This window comes from Podarcis tiliguerta, assembly GCF_965153285.1.
Source record: "Podarcis tiliguerta genome assembly, chromosome: 8".
NCBI classification, from domain to species: Eukaryota; Metazoa; Chordata; class Lepidosauria; order Squamata; family Lacertidae; genus Podarcis; species Podarcis tiliguerta.
Window position 1 is genome coordinate 17141021 of NC_139541.1, and position 21324 is coordinate 17162344.

General features: G+C 48.0%; 1 protein-coding gene across 5 annotated transcripts in view; it reads left to right on the forward strand.

Annotated features, from left to right (window-relative positions):
• AGRN (agrin) overlaps positions 1–21324 on the forward strand; it is a 247505-nt gene that overhangs the window by 80059 nt on the left and 146122 nt on the right. The window contains exon 1 of one of the 5 annotated variants that reach the window (XM_083453564.1): positions 18750–20722. The exons of the other annotated variants lie outside the window; for them this stretch is intronic. Coding sequence (XP_083309690.1) covers positions 20554–20722 — 169 coding nt within the window. The 5' untranslated portion in view covers positions 18750–20553. Of the gene's footprint in view, positions 1–18749; positions 20723–21324 lie in introns of those variants that run through there. 5 annotated transcript variants of the gene reach the window in all.

Sequence of the window (21324 nt, forward strand, 5' to 3'; positions counted from 1 at the left end):
CAGAACCGATTTCTGGTGTTGTGCTGCGCCGGCCCGGCCCACGGAGGATCTCTGTGGGAGTGATCTGGCCCATGCCCGGTAAGCCTTGCTGACCTCCATGCTATACAGTGGTGCCTTGGGTTACAGACGCTTCAGGTTACAGACTCCGCTAACCCAGAAATAGTACCTCAGGTTAAGAACTTTGCTTCAGGATGAGAACAGAAATCGCGCAATGGCAGCGGGAGGCCCCATTAGCTAAAGTGGCAGCTCAGGTTAAGAACAGTTTCAGGTTAAAAACGGACCTCCAGAACGAATTAAGTTCTTAACCCGAGGTACCACTGTACCCCAGAGTTGCAGCCCTTTCTGAGGGTGCCACAATCAAAATACTCTTTGCTTTCTGGATTGCTAAATGCTGCATTGCCGCTGGTGCTCTGAGCTCACCCCCGGAGGCAAGCCACTCCAATTTGTCTTTTTAATGCTTTTAATTCCTTGCTTGGTATTTGGGTGTTATGCCAGCAAGGAAGCCAAGGGTGATGCATAGCCTGTGCTTGAAAGCGGGGGTGGGGTGGGGATTCTGCACTGAGATCCAAGTTCCAAAAATCATCAAACTCAGCAGCCTGCTGGAATTTTGCAAATAATGCAAATACGTGCAGAAAATGCTTAAAACTCTGGCTCTGGTTGATGCAGGGAGGGGGCACTGCGCTACTCACTGCATTGAACCCAGAATTGCCCTACCCAATTTTCAAGACTATTTCTGCATCCCTGATGGCCGGGAACTTAAGCTTTTCAGAGTGAAAGACGAAGTTCTTCAGGATTTAGTGCAGAGTGCCAGGAAGTTCCCCAGCTGCACCCTTGTGTGCAACACAGTCAAGGCCACGCCATTAGATTGGTTGTAAGTAAAAAAAGCATGCAGGTGGGGTGTCTGGCTGAGGGCAGACTGAAGTCGGTAGGGCAGCCCCCCCCCCCCCATTTCGCCTAAAGGACCAATCTCCACTGCAGTCTGGCTGCCCAGTTTGGCACAGCGAACACTTCTGACAGGGTTCGATTCCATGCCACACCAGCTTTGATGGGAATTCCCCCGATCCAGAAGGGCTTATATGGTGGTACCTCAGGTTAAGTACTTAATTTGTTCCGGAGGTCCGTTCTTAACCTGAAACTGTTCTTAACCGGAAGCGGCACTTTAGCTAATGGGGCCTCCTGCTGCCGCCGCACCGCCAGAGCACGATTTCTGTTCTCATCCTGAAGCAAAGTTCTTAACCTGAGGTAATATTTATGGGTTAGCGGAGTCTGTAACCTGAAGCATATGTAACCTGAGGAATATGTAACCCGAGGTACCACTGTATACGTATCAGCCAGTTGGAAAAGAGAGGTGTTAAGCTACAGGCCATGCTCCCTGGTGGTTAGTCTTCTGGGGCTGCATGGCTGGGGCCAAGGCAAAAGGGGATAGAAGAATAGATTTGATTGTTTAGCATTGTACAGGAGGCTCCAACTATGAAAAAGCCAGTGTTGTGTACACACACACACACACACCTCCAAATGTGAGGAACCAGGGACCCTCACAAGTCAAGGACATTTTCTGGCTTGGCAAAAGTACAGAGCAGGGCTGGGTGTGTGGCCCAGGGAGAGGGTCAGCCCAGGGCCAGATGCAAAGGTTTGAAGGGCCACATTTTAGCCTTCTCACTCATGCACTAAGCAGATTATTATTTTCCAGTGTTAGGGCCTTGACCCCCAGACTATAAGAAGTCGTTTGTGTGTTCTAACTTCCTGGTCTGTGTGCAAACCATACATTTAAAGCTCATTCAGCCCCCACCTGCCCAGCCCCCCTGGCAAAGACTCTTGGGAACTGCAGTTTATGCCCTCACAGAGCTACAGTTTCTAGCACTCTTAAAAAACTACGGTTCCCATGGTTTTGTGTGTGGGTGCTTTAAGTGTATTGTGTGCATGAAGCCCCTCTCCCGTAAATACCACTCCCTATCCCTCCTCAGTTGCATCACTAAGCCTCCTGGTTTCTCCAGGAGACTGGAAAGTTTCATTCCACGCAGCCAACCTTGAAAACCTACACATTCGGAAGTAACTTTCCCTTAGCTGAATACATATCTATGTAAGAAAGTGTAGTGGAATTCAATAGCACCCCCTTCTGGTTGAAGGACAGAATGCTTCTCTTTTTCTTCTTCGTTTTTTGCCGGTGGCTTGTGGTTTGTTGACTGTTAATATTTTTTAATAGAAGCATAAGAAGAACCTGCTGGATCAGGCCAGTGGCCCACATATTGTCGTGAACAGAGATTTTCAGCTCTGACAAATAAAAGATCAGATAAGAGAAAGGCTTCTTTGTCTTGATGAGGAGAGGAGAGTTTGCTTGTCTCAAATCGTCATCTCATCTGTCCTCCCAGTTGAACGACGTGGCCCAGGGAGAGAGGGGAAAATAGTGGAAGTAAACAGCTGGCTTCGCAAATGGTGTAAACAGGAACGGTTTGGATTCTTAGATCACGGACTGCAGTTTCTTGAAGATGGACTTCTGGCAAGCGATGGGCTGCACCTCACAACGGTTGGGAGGAATGTTTTTGCCAAAAAACTCAGAAACCTCATCAGGAGGGCTTTAAACTGACTAATGTGGGGGAGGGAGACAGTGCTCCTGAAGGTAGGAGTCTATCAATTGATGAAGATGATCATCTAAATGTCATAGACCAAATGGAGCAAACAGCAAGCAGACCTAGTGGTGGGAGGAAAAAATCCTTAAATAAGAGACACGGGGGAATGACTAATGGACTTCAATGTCTGTACACTAATGCACAAAGCATGGGAAATAAACAAGATGAGCTTGAGCTCTTGGTACAGCAAACTAAATATGACATAATAGGCATCACTGAAACCTGGTGGGATAAGTCCCACGATTGGAATGTAAAAATGGAGGGATACAATCTATTTCAGAGAAACAGACCAGACAAGAAAGGAGGAGGAGTGGCGTTATATGTCAGGGATGTGTATACCTGTGAAGAGATCCAAGATTTAGAACCTCAAAGCCAAAGTGAGAGCATTTGGGTCAAAATTAAGGGAGAGAAGAATAACAGAGACCTCATTGTGGGAGTTTACTATAGATCCCCAAGCCAAACGGAGGACATAGATGATGCCTTCCTGGAACAGATGGCCAAGCATGCAAAAGGAAGGGAGATAGTAGTAATGGGGGACTTCAATTACCCAGATATTTGTTGGATGTCAAACTCAGCCAAGAGCATAAGGTCAAACAGATTCCTCACTGGCCTTGCAGACAACTTCATTGTCCAGAAAGTGGGAGAAGCAACAAGAGGAACAGTCATTTTAGATCTGGTCCTAACCAATGTCGATGACCTGGTTAGCGGGGTAGAAGTGGAAGGATCATTAGGCGCAAGTGATCATGCTCTTCTGAAGTTTACTATACAACGGAAAGGAGCAGCCAAGCATACTAGGACTCAATTTCTTGACTTTAAGAAAGCCGACTTCATAAAACTTAGGGAAGTGCTGGGTGAGATCCCATGGACAGTAATACTAAAAGGAAAGGGAGTTCATGATGGCTGGGAGTTTGTTAAGAGGGAGATAGTAAAAGCACAACTTCAGGCAATACCAATGAGACGGAAACATGGAAGGTGCCTAAAGAAGCCAGGGTGGCTATCTAAAGAACTTTTAACTGAGTTAAGATTAAAAAAGGATGTGTACAAAAAATGGAAAAGGGGGGAAACCACCAAAGAGGAATTCAAACAAATAGCCAGCACGTGTAGACACAAAGTCAGAAAAGCTAAAGCACAGAATGAACTCAGGCTTGCTAGAGAGGTTAAAAGCAACAAAAAAGGCTTTTATGGGTATGTTCGTAGCAAAAGGAAGTCACTCAGAGGAGAAGATGGTGAAATGCAAACAGGGGACACAGAAAGGGCTGAACTCCTCAATGCCTTCTTTGCCTCAGTCTTCTCCGATAAAGAAAACAATGCCCGACCTGAAGAATTTGGAGCAAATGATTCAGTAGAGAAAACACAGCCCAGAATAACTAAGGAGATAGTACAAGAATACTTGGCTAGTTTAGATGTATTCAAGTCTCCAGGGCCAGATGAACTGCATCCAAGAGTATTAAAAGAACTGGCAGATGTGATCTCAGAACCACTGGCAATCATCTTTGAGAATTCCTGGAGAACAGGCGAAGTCCCAGCAGACTGGAGGAGGGCAAATGTTGTCCCTATTTTCAAAAAGGGGAAAAGAGAGGACCCAAATAATTACCGCCCAGTCAGTCTGACATCAATACCAGGGAAGATTCTGGAGCAGATCATCAAGCAAACAATCTGTGAGCACCTAGAAAGGTATGATGTGATCACCAATAGTCAGCATGGATTTCTGAAAAATAAGTCATGTCAGACTAACCTGATCTCGTTTTTTGACAGAATTACAAGCCTGGTAGATGAAGGGAACGCAGTGGATGTAGCCTACCTTGATTTCAGCAAGGCATTTGACAAGGTGCCCCATGATATTCTTGTAAAGAAGCTGGTAAAATGCGGTCTTGACTATGCTACCACTCAGTGGATTTGTAACTGGCTGACTGACCGGACCCAAAGGGTGCTCATCAATGGTTCCTCTTCATCCTGGAGAAGAGTGACTAGTGGGGTGCCACAGGGTTCTGTCTTGGGCCCGGTCTTATTCAACATCTTTATCAACGACTTGGATGATGGACTCAAGGGCATCCTGATCAAATTTGCAGATGACACCAAACTGGGAGGGGTGGCTAACACCCCAGAGGACAGGATCACACTTCAAAAAGACCTTGACAGATTAGAGAACTGGGCCAAAACAAACAAGATGAATTTTAACAGGGAGAAATGTAAAGTATTGCACTTGGGCAAAAAAAATGAGAGGCACAAATACAAGATGGGTGACACCTGGCTTGAGAGCAGTACATGTGAAAAGGATCTAGGAGTCTTGGTTGACCACAAACTTAACATGAGCCAACAGTGTGACGCGGCAGCTAAAAAAGCCAATGCAATTCTGGGCTGCATCAATAGGAGTATAGCATCTAGATCAAGGGAAGTTATAGTGCCACTGTATTCTGCTCTGGTCAGACCTCACCTGGAGTACTGTGTCCAGTTCTGGGCACCACAGTTCAAGAAGGACACTGACAAACTGGAACGTGTCCAGAGGAGGGCAACCAAAATGGTCAAAGGCCTGGAAACGATGCCTTATGAGGAACGGCTAAGGGAGCTGGGCATGTTTAGCCTGGAGAAGAGGAGGTTAAGGGGGGATATGATAGCCATGTTCAAATATATAAAAGGATGTCACATAGAGGAGGGAGAAAGGTTGTTTTCTGCTGCTCCAGAGAAGCGGACACGGAGCAATGGATGCAAACTACAAGAAAGAAGATTCCACCTAAACATTAGGAAGAACTTCCTGACAGTAAGAGCTGTTCGACAGTGGAATTTGCTGCCAAGGAGTGTGGTGGAGTCTCCTTCTTTGGAGGTCTTTAAGCAGAGGCTTGACAACCATATGTCAGGAGTGCTCTGATGGTGTTTCCTGCTTGGCAGGGGGTTGGACTCGATGGCCCTTGTGGTCTCTTCCAACTCTATGATTCTATGATTCTATTCTATGATTCTAAATTAGACCTAATATAAAGGAGATTACCTGGCAAAAGCAAGCTCACACCTCTCATTGAGTTTGTATACATACTTAAGGTATATATACCTGTGTAAGAGGCTTGTTTGTGCTGTACTTTTGTACTGTTTTATTGTTGTTAGCTGCCCTGAGCCCGGCTTCGGCTGGGGAGGGCGGGATATAAATAAAATTTATTATTGTTGTTGTTGTTGTTTATAATTATATATTGGGAATGATTCTTGTTCTTAACGTAGGTGCATTGTTTTTATACTTTCTGGATGTCCCATGATCATATTCTAAAGCAGTTGTGTTCTAGGTTATAAATCAAGCACAGCTAGTTGTTGTTTCTTTTTGTTTTCCAATGTATTTCTTATAATAATAATAATAAAAATTCAATATGGCACAAACAAATTTTCATTCTGAAAATGTGGCCCGGAGAAGAAAGTTTGAGAACCACTGCCTTAAAGGAAGCTAAGTGAAAAAGCACCTGAAATTAAAAGGGATCAGGTAGCAATCATAGAATCGTAGAATTGTAGAGATGTAAGGGACCAAAAACCCCCACCCAGTCCAGTCCCCTGCCATTCAGGAATCTTTTACCCAGTGTAGGGCTCGGACAGACAGTCCTGAGATTCAGAGTCTCATGCTCTACCAACTGAGCTATCTCACCTCAGGAGGTGATGAAGAAGACCTTTCTCTGCTGAAGACCATGGAGACTCACACTCAGAAATGCTTTATTACAGTGTTCGAAGCTCCCATCGTTCTAGGCACATTTTGCGACAGAGAATTTCATTAGCGCGAACAGTTTCTGAGTTCTGGGCGCAGTACTGCGCCTAAGATTTCAGATTAAAACTGCAGAGTGGAAGGAAAGGAGGGCCTTTTTCTGCCTCCCCACTTCCAGCTACTCTCTGTAGACTGGAAAAGAGACCCTCTTAAGAATATTAAGGGGGTGGGCAGGGGAAGGACTAGACCCTGTGAAAAATGAATGTAATATTTTAGCTGCAGTTCGTTCGTTTTCAGCTTTGTATTCTTGTTATAAAAAAGCGTGCCTAGACATTCCCTTGTTGCCAGGTTTAAGATGTCCAGGTTTAAGATGCCATTTAGCTCCTAAGCTTTCATATCTCAGTTTCTAACACTGCTTTATTAATATTAATACTATTGTGGAGGGTTTCTGTTCACGTTCCCAGCCAGCCATGCCTTCATCTGTTTGTTCTATCCCTTGCTCCCCAATTTCCTGTCCTCACACCCCCATCCTGCTCAATCTTCATTGGGCTGTGTTTTTTTTGGGGGGGGCGGGTGTTACCCTCTTTAGCATTTTCTCTTTAAGAAGATTTTGTGGACTTCTGCAAGCGCTTAGGGTTTCCGCGAATCCTTCTGATACCTCCCTCTTTTTCCATGGATGGCGCTGTTTTTTAGGCTGCATAAGGAATGGTGCTCGCGCCATGAACATCAGAAATAGAAAAGGAGGATAAATAAGGTTGGCATTCTTGCCAGGGGAGGAAGGGTCGTAGCTCAGTGGCAGGGCAGCTGCTTGGCATGCAGAAGGCCCCAGGTTCGATCCTCCAGTGAGCGTCTCCCACCGGAAACCCTGGAGAGCCACTGTCAGTCAGTGTAGGCCAGGCATAGGCAAACACAGCCCTCCAGATGTTTTGGGACTACAACTCCCATCATCCCTAGCTAACAGGACCAGTGGTCAGGAATGACGGGAGTTGTAGTCCCAAAACATCTGGAGGGCCGAGTTTGCCTATGCCTGGCGTAGGCAGTACTGAGGAAGATGGACTTATCTGACTCAGTCTCAGGCAGCTTTCTATGCTCATACAGCTTTCGGATTCCTTTTTCAGACTCTAGGTCTGCTATATTAACCCTGTCTCTTGAGGGTCCTGATGTACGGCAATTGTTCGCCATTCTGTTCCCTGCTTAAACACCCTCCCTCCCCGCCGCCAGCCCATCATGGTAAGGCTGTTGTTAATTCTAAGCACCCCCAAGGGACCAATCCCACTTCCACTCCCTCGGCCTCCTCTGTGGCTTGTTTCTCCTTTATGCCTAGCCGTTAACAAGAAGCCTCTAAAACCCTCCAGCCAGGAAGGAGGTCTGCGTGCTTTAAATGGAAAGTGTCTGGTTTGATTTGGCCACCATCCCGGCCTCTGCGGTCAAGGAAGGGGCTGGGAGGAAACTTAACTCACATGTTGGCTGCCCTGAGCTGCGGGATTAGTGAATGGGGTGGGGGCAGGACTCATCTCCCAATTTCTTGGCTTGAAAATAATTGGCTGATCTCTTTTCCGAAGTTGAATCCAGGTGCGTCTTATCTCTGACAGGCCAGTAGGTGGCAGTGTTACTCTGCCAGAAGAGAAGGAAGAGACTAAAAGAAAGACTTTTATCTGCCTGCTACAGTAGCCAATATTGTGCTCTCCAGATGTTGCGGACTACAGTTCCCATCATCCCTGATCACCGGCCATGCTAGCTAATGGGGATTAGGGGAGTTGTAGTCCACAGGTTCCCCAGCCCTGCTAGATTTCCTTTGGTTTTTGGTGGTGGGGAAGGGGCTGTTTAATTGAGGGAGTCTACAATTTTATTATCATCGTTGCCGTTAACAATAATAATTTATCATCATCAACTGCGCTTCTCCAGAAATTCCCAGGGCAAGTCACAGCAGTGCCAAATACAACAGTAAAAACAGTTTGAACCAAATGACAATCACAAATAGGGTGATTCCTAATATAGCTATATTTATAATATATTTTTAGGGACGCGGGTGGCGCTGTGGGTTAAACCACAGAGCCTAGGACTTGCCGATCAGAAGGTCAGCAGTTCGAATCTCCTCGACGGGGTGAGCTCCCGTTGCTTGGTCCCTGCTCCTGCCAACCTAGCAGTTCGAAAGCACGTCCAAGTGCAAGTAGATAAATAGGTACTGCTCTGGCGGGAAGGTAAACGGCATTTCCGTGCACTGCTCTGGTTCGCCAGAAGTGGCTTAGTCATGCTGGCCACATGACCCGGAAGCTGTACGCTGGCTCCCTCGGCCAGTAAAACGAGATGAGCACCGCAACCCCAGAGTCAGTCCTAATGGTCAGGGGTCCCTTTACCTTTTTATAATATATTGTTATGAGTTTGTGGGTGGCAGGCTCCCATGCATTCTTGGGTCTAGTAGGTGTTAGAATTTAACCAAGGCTGGGAGAGTCAACCTGGATGGCAGACTCCTAAATCCCTGGACCCAGCTTCCCATGTTCAAGAAATCACCTGGGGTGAGCGCCTGCTACCGCTGAAATCTTGCACCACTCAGAGATTGGGGTGGCACACAACAACATGTATCTCAGGTATCAAAAGCCAGAGAAGCAAGGCTGTATCATGAAGGTGGCAGATGCCCCTCTGTGGAGAGGGAATTCAACTGCTTAGGGGCTTCCACAGAGAATGCACAAAAAGAATTGCCAACAGAGAAGCCCCCCCCCCCCCATTTAGACTCAACCTGTGGCATTCTTTCTCCTTCGGTGTTTGTCTGATCCCCCCCCCATGCCCCCTTTTTCTGCTGCCGCTGTATTAAATGACATCATTAAAATCCCTGCAGGCTAAAAGGGGGCAGGAACGGACTCTTCCCCCACCCTCACCTCCTTTTGGTTGTTTTTCTCATTAATGCTGCTAATTAGCTTGTAAAAGCAAAGGAAGAGTGTGCAGTGTCTCTGTTTCTGTGTTAACCCATTAGCACTTCAGACAGGGTTCCTTGAGGGAGCTAGATTGGATAGAGGGGGCATCATAAAACCTGTTTATGCTGCCCGCCTGGGCTGCGGGATAAATACCAATTAGCTCTCTAGCCAAACTGGATTTTAAAAGACCCCAGTGCACAGCTGGAAAGGGATCAGGGATATTACTGCCATTCTCTCAGGCTCACTGGCCTGCCGTCGGAGAGCGTGGCTGCTGAATTGGATTTCCTAAGCACATATACTAATAACAAAACTCATTTTCTGAGAGCGGGTGCTTCTGCAGCCAAGTTGCTAGTGTCTGTGTGCAGGAGGGAGTGGTCAGCAGACCCCTGGGAACCTCAAATGTTTGCAGAAATCTCACACTGGGAAGCTCTCTTAATGAGAGGGAAGGGGCTTTGCTGAGGCAGCAGGAGACCAGCAGAGGGGTTTCTATAAGCTAAAAGGCAGGATTTTGGGTGGTGGTGATTTATTATTATTATTTAAATAGATTTTATTAACGTTTGAAAAAGAGTATCAAAGCTCAGCACCAAATATCTTTTTTATCAGATATAAAAAACCCCTAATCTAAACAGGTTGTTTTTTTAAAGTAAGGGGGGAGCTTTCAACAAGGACTTTATTTATCCCGTAAGATTTATATGCTGCTTACGTGTAAAAAACAAAACAACCCAGACAAAAAATCTCTAAGTCACTGGTAGGCAAACTAAGGCCCAGGGGCTGGATCCAGCCCAATCACCTTCTAAATCCGGCCCGCGGACAATCCGGGAATCAGCGTGTTTTTACATGTGTAGAATGCGTGCTTTTATTTAAAATGCATCTCTGGGTTATTTGTGGGGCATAGGAATTGGTTAATTTTTTCTTTCTTTCAAAATATAGACCGGCCCGCCACAAGGTTTGAGGGACAGTGGACTGGCGCCCTGCTGAAAGGAGTTTGCTGACCCCTGCTCTAAGTGATTAATGAGGACTGAGCATTAGTGTGAAGTCGTCATTGGGACTGGTAGGGCAGAAAGCAGGGAGCTTAACAGTAGGTGGCGCCAGAGCAGAGTCAGAGCTAATGACAGTCAGAGCCAACACATTCTAGTTTTGTCTCCATCTTCCTCCCACCTGAGCAATATTGCGACTGAGGAGGAGGAAGCTGACAGCCCCTTCAGCTTGTAAGGAAGAAGGCAAGTAGGTGGGAGATTCCAGAGGTTGGTGGGGCAGTGCCCTCATTTGCCCCAAATGGACCAGCATCCAGTGGGACTGAGCCAATGCAGCATTGACTATGTGGTGGGGGAATAGAATGGAGTCTACTGGGTGAGGTAGAACTTGTGAAACCACACCCTTGGCTGCCAGGCTGATAGATAAAAGGGAGGAAGAGTGACAAGAAGAAGAAGCCCTAATCCTACAGAGTCAGATTTTTCATAGCGCTCCCTCTTCGCTGCTCCTGTCTCTGTTTCTGGGTTGGGGCTCCTGTTTAGACAAAAGCCAGACCAGAGCAACCAGCCCCTCTCCACTTTCTCCGCACTGCACAGAGCTTTACAAAGCTGCCATCAGTCATCGGTTTAATGGCAGAGGTTAGTGAATGCTGTTGAGGTGAGAGGCCAAAGATGGTTAAGAGCACAGGTGGGTGGGGACCAACTTTCTGCGACCTCCTTCCCCGTCCTGGTTCTCTCCTGTCCTTCAGTCCACCCACCCCATACATCCTTTGGGCTGTCTCTGGTGACAGGCGAGCAGCTGTGGTCTCCCCATTTTCCTAACAAACCCATTAGCAACTCCCTGGGGCTGCTTGGCCACACAGTGGCTTTAATGCATTTAAACACTCTGGTTCATAAAGCTGTGGGTGTGTGTGTGTGAAGTTAGGGGCAGGGAGAGAGAGGGGGAATGTGTGGGGGGGCAGCAGCAGAGATTTGCCCCTAGTCTTTTCCCTTTAAATAACATAACAATAGCTTCCCTGTTCATTCTCCTCTCTCTTCTTCTTCTTATTGTTGTTGTTGAGATGGATGGACAAAACTTTTAAGTTTTTAATTTTAATTTTAAGTACACATAGGTCTGTTTACTGGAACACAATGAGCTAGAATCTCTGCCTCCCTCCCTGCCCCCCCCCCCCAACCAGCAAAAGGCAAACAGGGACTTAAAAAATGCACTCTGGTTGGATATCTGAATCTGCAGGGTGTATAGCAAGGTTTAGCGAGCGTTCGTAAAGCGGGACTTGGGTGTGCAGCCTCCCTGTTGATTTATACTGGTGATAATGATACCCATTTTACCTATCCCTGCCCTCCTCTCATATCTATTTGCATGCTTAGCAACCAACTCCGGCTCAACAAGCCGAAAGCTCAATAAGAAGTTTGGGCACATAGATGGGTGGGTAACCGTGCTAGATCTGTACAGTGTAAATTCCCAGCTGGCGGTTCAGTTCAATTGCTGAATATTTCATTTTCATTTCACTTATTGCTTATATCTTGCTTTCCCCCTGCTTCCCAGGGGAAGCTCAGAACAGCAAACAGCCAGCAGAGAGCAGCTCAATTAACACAAGATATCAAAATAACCAATATAACAAAACATAGCATATGTCAAAACATAAAGCAAGTTTACGTCTAAACAGTAATACAATACCCATCTGTTAAACCCTTAAGAATTAATTCAATAACAAGGATGTCCTTCTGGCTTTGATTCCCCCCCCCCTACACAGCTTTATTTATAGGGGAAGGGCTGTAGCTCAGTGACAGAGCATACGCTTTGCCTGCAGAAGGTCCCAGGTTCAATCCCTCATATCTCCAAATAAAGCTGGGAGTGTCCCCTGCCTGAAACCCTGGAGAGCCTCTGCCGGTCAGTGTAGACAATGCTGAGCTGAATGGCCCAGTGCCCTGGCTCAGGGGTTGCCAAACTTTTTCCTGGCCCTTGGACACAGTTAGATTTTTGAGTGAGTGCCACTATCCGGTCATGTCTCTCCTCCAGATCAGCCATGCCACTCCCACAAAAGAGATGACGTGTGAACCAAGGGATCATGGTAAAAAAGACCAGTACAGTGGTACCTTAGGTTACGGACGCTTCAGGTTACAGACTCCGCTAACCCAGAAATAGTACCTCGGGTTAAGAACTTTGCTTCAGGATGAGAACAGAAATCGCACGGCGGCAGCGGGAGGCCCCATTAGCTAAAGTGGTACCTCAGGTTAAGAACAGTTTCAGGTGAAGAACGGACCTCCAGAACGAATTAAGTTCTTAACCCGAGGTACCTCATGAGCCCTGGAACAGCACATAGGTCTGAAGTGGGATAGAGCTCCCTTCTTCCAGCTTCCTACTTCACCTCTGTGTACTTTTCAAGAGCGATAAAGGTTATCTGCCCTTACCACCTCATGACCAAGGGAGCAGGGAGCTTGGAGGTTTTTTGGACACAGGTGCCTTGGTGGCAAGTCACAACCCCTTCTCTTACACAACGTAAGGCAATTTCCTGTACTCTTCAAATCCAGCGATGGGATGACCCCATGCCGCTGGGGAGGCCATCTGAGTACAGTGGTACCTCAGGTTAATAACTTAATTCGTTCCGGAGGTCTGTTCTTAACCTGAAACTGTTCTTAACCTGAGGTACCACTTTAGCTAATGGGGCCTCCTGCTGCCGCCGCCACGCGATTTCTGTTCTCATCCTGAAGCAAAGTTCTTAACCCGAGGTACTATTTCTGGGTTAGCGGTGTCTGTAACCTGAAGCATCTGTAACCTGAGGTACCACTTTAGTCTTCCAACCATGATCTTTCTTGTGTATATCTTGGATATGTACCGCATTGGCCCAAATATAAGACGCACCCGCAAATAAGCCACACCTTTAAAATTCAAGATTTACCGTATTTTTCCGTCTGTAAGTTGCCCCCATGTATAAGACGCCCCCTATTTTCGGTGTCTCAGATTTAAGAAAATGGGGGGGGGGATATATCCTTGTAGAGATGCCTCCCCAATTTTTGACATTATTTTTTAGGGGGGGATGGAAACCTGCTCTTATACATGGGAAAATACAGTATTTGTGGATGCAGCCCCCCTCCTGATACTACCGCCCCCTGGCACTACCTCCCCAAGCCGGTGCTGGGGGAGACTTGGGAGTGGCGGGTGGGTGGCACGCCGTTGCCCTGTGCTGCTTCCTGGGGAGGGGCTTTGACAAAACGCAGAAGCAGTACTTTAATTTCGCCATGTTCTTTTGCAACCCATTGCTAGGAGAATATATATATGTTCTCTTTAGGAATTTCTAACCCGCTCTCCCAAACAATGAAGATTTCCCACAGGGGCATATATTATTAAACAAGTTTTAAATACAGTTAAAAGGAATAAAATAGCTTAAAGTTTTAACAAAGCCATAATAAAATACAGTGTAACAATAAATCAATTCTTATAAACAAATTGCTATCTGTGAATGGGTTCACCTTTCTGGGAATTTTAAATTTCAGTTTCAGAACCAGTGTTCTGGCGGCTTCCCCCCTCTCCTCCCATCTTGGAGTAGGGTAAATCAAATGTAATAATTCAAAGCTAAGCAGGGTCTGGTATGGTTTCAAACAGGATGGGGATCATATGTTAAGACTCCTGCATTGCAAGGGGTTGGACTAAATGACCCTTGAGGTCCCTTCCAAGTTTATAATTCTATGCTTGTATGAAAATGACCTCATGCTTCTGAGAGGTAAGGCAGGAATGCAGTGGACGGATTGCGCAGTTTGCAGTGGTGGACAGCAGAGGGCGCCTAGGAGACGGATCTTTTGCACTGAAGAATCACAAGTTTCTAGGGGAGAATTTCTCCGTCTGCGTTGGCAATTGTCTTGGACTACACAGCGCTGTTGGAATTAGGTGGCTGCTTGCTGATGAGCAAACAGAGACAGGAGATTCAGGAAGTTATTCACCCCCAACTCCCCTCATCCCTGACCATTGACCATGATGACTGGGACAGGTTGGAGAAGTCTCAGGTAGACCTTAGCCCTGATTCCGCAAAGCTCTTCTTATGCCAGCAGCGGTTCCCAATAAATCCATAGGATTTAATCATTTGAATCCTAGGAATGGCCCCAGGATATTGTGTAGTGTGGAGAACATAGATAGAGACCATTTTTTCCCTCCCTCTCCTGACACTAGAACTCTGGGGCATTTGAATGTTGGAAAATTGGGAGCAGAGTTCTTCGCACAGCACATACCATATTTTTCGCCCTATAAGACGCTCCAGACCACAAGACGCACCTAGTTTTTGGAGGCGGAAAACAAGGAAAAAAATATTCTGAATCTCAGAAGCCAGAACAGCAAGAGGGATCGCTGCACAGTTAAAGCAGCAATCCCTCTTGCTGTTCTGGCTTCTGTGATAGCTAAACAGCCTGCATTCGCTCCATAAGACGCACACACATTTCCCCTTACTTTTTAGGAGGGAAAAAGTGAGTCTTATAGAGCAAAAAATACGGTAGTTAAACTATGGAACTGACTCAGTGAACTGGCAGTGATGGCCACCAACCTGGGTGGCTTTAAAAGTGGATTGGGCAAATTCATGAAGGATAAGGATATGGCTACTACCCATGGCAGCTAGGCTGCTGGAGGTAGTTTGCTTCTGAATGCCAGATGCTGGAAGTTGCAGGAAGAAAGAGCGCTTTTGTGCTCAGGTCTTGCCTGAGGGTTTCCTCAGAGGCATCTGTGAGAACAGGATGCTGGACTAGGTGAGCCACTGGCCTGATCCAGAAGGGCTCGTCTTGTGTTCTGCTTGGGAAGATGTCAATAGGTGTGTTTATGTTATTTGCCAAAAGGAATAATAACAATAGTAATACGCGGAAAGGGAATTCTTCTGCCATTGTTGGTGTGCCTTTTTGACCACACAGATTTGTGACTCTTCCTGTCTTACATTTTCAGTGGTATGATTTGAGGGGTTAGGGGGTGCTGCAGCTCAGTGGTCAGAGCACTTAGAGAGGTTTATCAATCAATTCCTCTTCACAGGGAACTCTGGGAATTGCAGCTCTCTGAAGGGATTTGGGGTCTCCTAACAAGTCACAGGATCCTTTAGAAGGCAGGCACACTTTCCAGGAGTCTTGGGGGGGGGGGGAGAGAGCCATGACTGAATTATTTCCCTGTTTGTGCAAGTTTGGGGTGAGACGGAATCACCTCTGAGCATGCACAGAGAGTTCCTTCCCTGGCCATAGGAGCCACCACAAGCATGAGTCCTCATGCACCTGTATATGAGGTTTTGAAATTAAATTGCACTGAGTGCCTCTCTTTAACAGAGATCCAGCTTTCTTCCTTTTGGCTGATCCCTTATCTGTTTTTTCCACCATGCTTCCACTTCTCAGATCTGCCCTTTATGTCTTGGTTTCTATTGAGGTGGTTAACCACAATCTAGGCTAATGCCATTTCATTTGGAGTTGAGAGGGCTGTAGCTCAGTGGTAGAGCATGAATTCTTAGTGCAGAACGACTGGAATGTCTAGGCAGGGCTGGGAAAGACACTTGCCTAAAACTCTGGAAGGCTGCTGCCTTCCAGTGCTGACAATACTGAGTTAGATGGACCAGCGACATGACTTACTATAGGGCACCTTCCTGTGTTCCTGTATTGCAGGAGGGAGATGTTCAAATGCTCCTTCAGATGTACATCAATCAATCAATCAATCCCTAAAGAGACAGGCAGGCAGACAGACAGAGATCTAGCATGTCAGGGGGAGACTTTCTCCTTGAGACTCTTTATTTCTGTGTGCAGGGATTGATTGATTGATTGTACGAAGGAATGTTCCATCTTTTGTGCCCTCTGCCTGCAGTCTGATTTGGCCAGACCAGAAACAGATAGATGATCGCAGTTCGGGTCTCTGTTAAAAGTCTGCCTGGACAAGGTTCACTTCTGTCAGTGGATTACTCCCTTTCCCCTTCTCATTCTCTAAACCATTGTCTGTGCAGGGGAAGGGGGGGGGGTCATATTCTGCTGCCAAGGAGCGTGGAAAGGGACAGGCTTCTTCGCACCCTGCCTGCACGTATTTGGCGGGGGGCCCTCTCAGAGGGGCACATTCCTGCTGTCCTCATGAGATTTGCTAGGCTTGCTTTGCATATGGAAACATGCAAATGGAGGCATGCAAATTAATTGTTTGCCACTCCCCCCCCCCCAATGTTTCTTCCAGGGGTGAGGAAGAGGGATAGGAGATTTAAAGCTTTTGGATTAGTTCCAACTATTTCCAAGAGAGTGTGGCTTTGAAATCCAAGGCATTCTTGGCTAAGGCATGGAGACGGTCCCACAGGCTGATTAGGGTGCATTTCTGCGTGTTTAACTCGTGCCTCATTGGTGCAAGACCTTGTTTCACTTTTAGGACACATTTTTACCCATAGGCCCCTGTCGAAAGCACTGTGAGGTGGAAATGCTGCTCAGCCCCCTTTGTTGAATCATACCTCCAGGTCCTCTGCGTGATTCCTGGAGGTTCTTCCGCCAGGAGCAAAATTTATAAGCGGCAGGGCCAGTTCTAGTTTTGAGAGGGCCTTCGGCACAGTGGGGTCCCTCCGCCATTGTTTATTTCCCAGAATGCTCCAGAGAAATGCTGTGCCGGAAGCATTGTGGGAAATTGAAATGGTCACATACCACCACCACCCGGCTTCCTTCTGTAGGAGGCTGGATGCTCTCAATAATGAGTTTGGGTGGTATGCAGTGTACTTGACTGTTTTATCATTGTTTATCACATTTATATTCCACCTTTCCTCCAACAGGGTGGCATACATGTCTCTCCCCTTCTCTAGTTTCATCCCCAAAACAGCCCTGTGAGGTAGGTTAGGATGAGAGGTAGTGACTGGGTCCAAGGTCACTCAGTGAGCTTTATGGCTGAATGGGGATTTGAACCCGGGTCTTCCAGGTCCTAGTCTGACACATCACACTAGCACTAAGAAGCGCTCTGTGCACACAGAACAACACACACGTTCTTCATGGGACAATGCACCCCTCTCTTCCCGTAACACGTTCCTTCCTAAATCTGCTCTAGGGCTTCCACACACCCTTCAGAGCAGATCTGGTGACTGCTGGGGTGCTCATGGGCAGAAGAGGGGGGCAAAATTCCATCGCACTGGCAGGAATCCTTGGACTAGCTCCCACTAGTGCAGCGGTTAATTGAAACATGCTCATTATCACTATTATTTATTAGAATTTGTATAGCAGCAGCAGCTCCCATGGTGCATTAGAGCAGCTGTTACCAGCCTGGTGCATTCCAGATGTTTTGACCTGCAGCTGCTGTGCTGGCAGGGGCTGATGGGAATTGTAGTCTCCAAACATCTGAAGGGCACTAGGTTAGTGAAGGCTTTCACAGTGTGTAAGATGGCAGTTTTAAGAACCTAAGACGAACCTTGCTGGACCAAACCAAAGGTCCACCTAATCCATCGTCCTGCTTCCTACAGTGATCAGCTAGGCACATAGTGAGTCAGACCATTGGTCCATCTAGCTCAGTATTGCCAACCCTGACTGGCAGCAGCTCTCTGGGCTTTCTGGCAGAGGTCTCTCTCAGCCCTACCTGGAGATGCTGGGAAGTGAACCTGGGACCTTCTGCATGCAAAGCCCCCTCTCCTTTTGTCTGCTCTAGAATCCCATTTTGAAGGTCACATCACACTCTGTTCTTGTTATCAGTGCGCATGTGCGGGCTGTCGTAGCACATGTGCGCTAAGGTAAGGCAGAAAAATTTGATAATTCCGACAGTGGGCAGACAGTGTTTCTGGGAAACTCACAAGCAGATGTGTGGTGGCAAATGCTTTCTCATCAGACTTTATCCACTAGCAACCTGTATTCAGAGATATACTGCTTTGGAGCCTGGAAGCTTCATTTAGCTGGGGGAGAGGGGATAAACTATTGATAGGCTTCTCCGAATATTTTTGTCAGTCTTAAAAAAAAAAAGCAAGACATCCCAGGCTTTGTCCCAGCTGAGAAGCAGCAGCTGAGAGAAAGAATGTCACTTGCAATGTGAAAATTTCCATCTCCTTTTATGAGACTTGGAGGAGGGTGTTTTTAATTCCCTCCCTGCTTTCGCATCCACCCGGCTCACAACTCTGGGACAATTCCTCCAGCTTTTCTAAAGAGGGAATTCCCTTCCTTCAAAAAGTAGCGATCTCCTGTTCTGCCTTCCCATCCTTTCTCTCTGTCCCTGCCCGCACACCCTGCCCCGCATACTCCATTACATCTTGTAATGTGATCCATATCACTATCCTCCCCCTGCCCCTTTGACACGCCATCCTGCCAGGATCTTCCCTTGCATTTCCACTCACTCAAAAATACCAAAATAAAAAAACCAGCGACCCAGCCTGTATGTGCCTGCCTGCTGACAGAGGGTGCGCCTTTTGTGTGTGTGTGTGTGTCTGTGCGTGTGCAGAGAGGCGAGAAGCTCAGAGTGGCTGAGAAAGAGACACATAATGAGTTTTGACACTGCCTTCTCCGCCCCTTTCAACATCTTGAGTTCACAAATGAGACGCGGGGCTTGTCGAGGGGGGCGGGGGTTGGATGGTTGGAGAGAGCGCGGAGGGAGGGGAGATAATTTCCCTTTCGCTCTCTTCCAGGGAGGCAGGGAGAGCTGAACGGAGCCTTCCGTCCCCACCCCTCCCTCCCATCTCCCTGGAAATGCTGACAGGTGTCCGTAGCTCCAGAGGTATCTTTCGGAAGCAGTGGGGGTGGTGCCCGAAGGGTCCTGCCTCCTCTTTGCATGACAGCAGCTCCCTCCGGAACACACCGCAATCTTCTCTCCTTTGTTTTTAACCGCTTCTCCACCTCTTGAGCCGCGGAGGAGAGCCTCCAACCCCCCTCTTTGCCACAGCCGAACTCTTGCATTGTTGGTTTTGTTTTGAGGGAGACCCGGGTCAGGGAAGGATGGAACCGCTGACCGATGTCCGGAGATGGACAGCTCACGCCGGGTGAGGACAGCAAAGCTGCAGCGGTGCCCGGGGGACGGCAACGGACAGCCAAGGAACGGCCGTGGACAGTCGTCTCGTTTCCTCGCTTGGCTTTCTCGCCACCCTGAGTCGTTGGGGGGCGGCTTGAGAAACTTGGGCGTGCGTTGTACGCCTGGCGGCTTCCGATCCTGAGCTCCGCCGCGAGCGGCACCCTGTGTTGCCAGAACTCTTGAATTGGGGCTCTGTGCCCTTTTGCAAACCTGCGTTTCACGTTTCCTTTTTTTAATGCTTCTTACTCTTGGGATGGTTTTATTTATTTCTGGTGTGTGAGGAATCGGTAGCGAGGGCTGGCGTGCTGTCTCTGTGCAGGGAGAGAAGGTGACGGTGCGTTTAGCTCATCTCAGCAGCTGTTCCGGCATCGGCGAAAGGAGCTCGGGATCCGTCTCCCATCAAGAGAGCCCGTCGCCAGCCAGAGAGCCCTGCCGCCAGCTGCTGTCGAGGAAACCGCAGCTGAGCCCTCGGTGGACTTTGGTATCCCTTTGAAAGAGGAAGCAGAGAAAAGGGGATTCTGGCCCCGTCTCCTGGCGATAAGAGAATTCATCAGCTCCCTCTCTGGATTAAGTTTCGGGTGGTGTGGGTCACATGCAGGGGTCTGTTTTCATTCTCACTTCTTCTGTGTTTCTCTTCAACATGCGTTTCTCTGACAACACGCGTTGTCAGAGGTGCGCATGGGCTGGAGGAACTCGCTCCAGCCCCGAGGACCACCCAACAACCGGGTCGACGGTTTAATAGTGAGCCACGCCTTGTGAGGACCCTCCCCCCAAAGACTCAACTACTGTTTGTGGGCCTTGGAAGATCTATCTCCCCCCGCTCACCCTCTAATTTTTCTCCACAATAGCATACTCCTCCTTGTCTGAGGGTTTGACAAGTCTTGAAAACCAGGATTATAACCCCTTTTATTTCCGCGAAAGCTGTCTGCTGAAGGAGTTACCGTTGGATGGAGTTATCCTGCATTGTTCCCCCAGCTGGCCTCTCTCCTAATCGGATGGTAGATTTGGGGAGCGTTCCAGAGTCAGGGGGCCCCTTCAGAGTCTCCCTCACAGTTTTTGCCATGGCAGGCATTGCTTGTTGAGGACAGAACCCCAGCTCTCCTGACTGGTTCTGAGAGGATGACTCTTCGAATCCCTCAGAGGGGAAGCAGTCTGACGGGACACCAGTTCCTTTGGCTTAGGTTTCCCTTCGCCTAGATTTGGATTACAACCTCAAGATGGTCTGCGTGATGTTTGGTTCTTCCTCCTGAACTCTGAACCCCTCATGCCGGCCGGCCAGCCTGAGGATGTCGGTTCCTGAGAACACTTAGAACGCAGCCACCATTTTGGAAACGGGCAAGCGAGGGGCGAAAGCTTCCTTGTGCCCAGAGCAACCGCTATCCTGGATCTCCCGGTAGGGGCCTGGGCCCCAGTGAGCGGCATGACCGCTTGCCAGTACCCCATGGGGCCCGGCTCCTTGGAGAGGGACCGGATGTACCAGCACAAAGTCTCCCTAGTGGTTCGATATTTCATGATCCCCTGCAACATCTGCCTGATCCTCTTGGCCACCTCCACGCTAGGATTCGCTGTCCTTCTTTTCCTCAACAACTGTAGGTGTCTCCCTCGGCACGTGGCGGCAGTGGCGGGGGGAAAACAAGGGGGAGGAGCTTAAAGGCAACATGGGTGTGGCTCGGAGGGTGTGGCTGTCTTAATTTGCTTGCTTAGTAAACCTGTAATGAATTGCTGACACTTAAATGCAGGCTGAACGAACAGGGATGGCCCCATAGGACTTTGGGTTGCTTCCAGTTGAGTCCTGTTCAGAGCAGACCCGCTGAAATTAACAAGCCGAAGTCTGTCATCTTCAGTAACCTTCTCTGAGTAGGACTGACATGGGATGCAACCCCTTCGTGCCTCTTTGATTTCCTCGTGTCGATAAAAACTGCTTTGCACACAACAGCTGCGTTCTTCGCTCTGAGCTGTGTCTCTGAACTAATTCCCATTCCATGGGAGCAAAGGGGGATATGCCTTATGCCTGGCATTGAGGCCCCACCTGAAATGGACGGGGGGGGGGGGCTGCTGCTAGCTATTGGTTGTCATAGCTAAGCAGACTCTTCATGTGCAGAGACGGTTATTCAGAGGAGAGACCTTGTAGCTCAGTGGCAGAGCAGCTGCCTTCCATGCAGAAGGTCCCAGGTTCAGTTCCCGGCCTTTC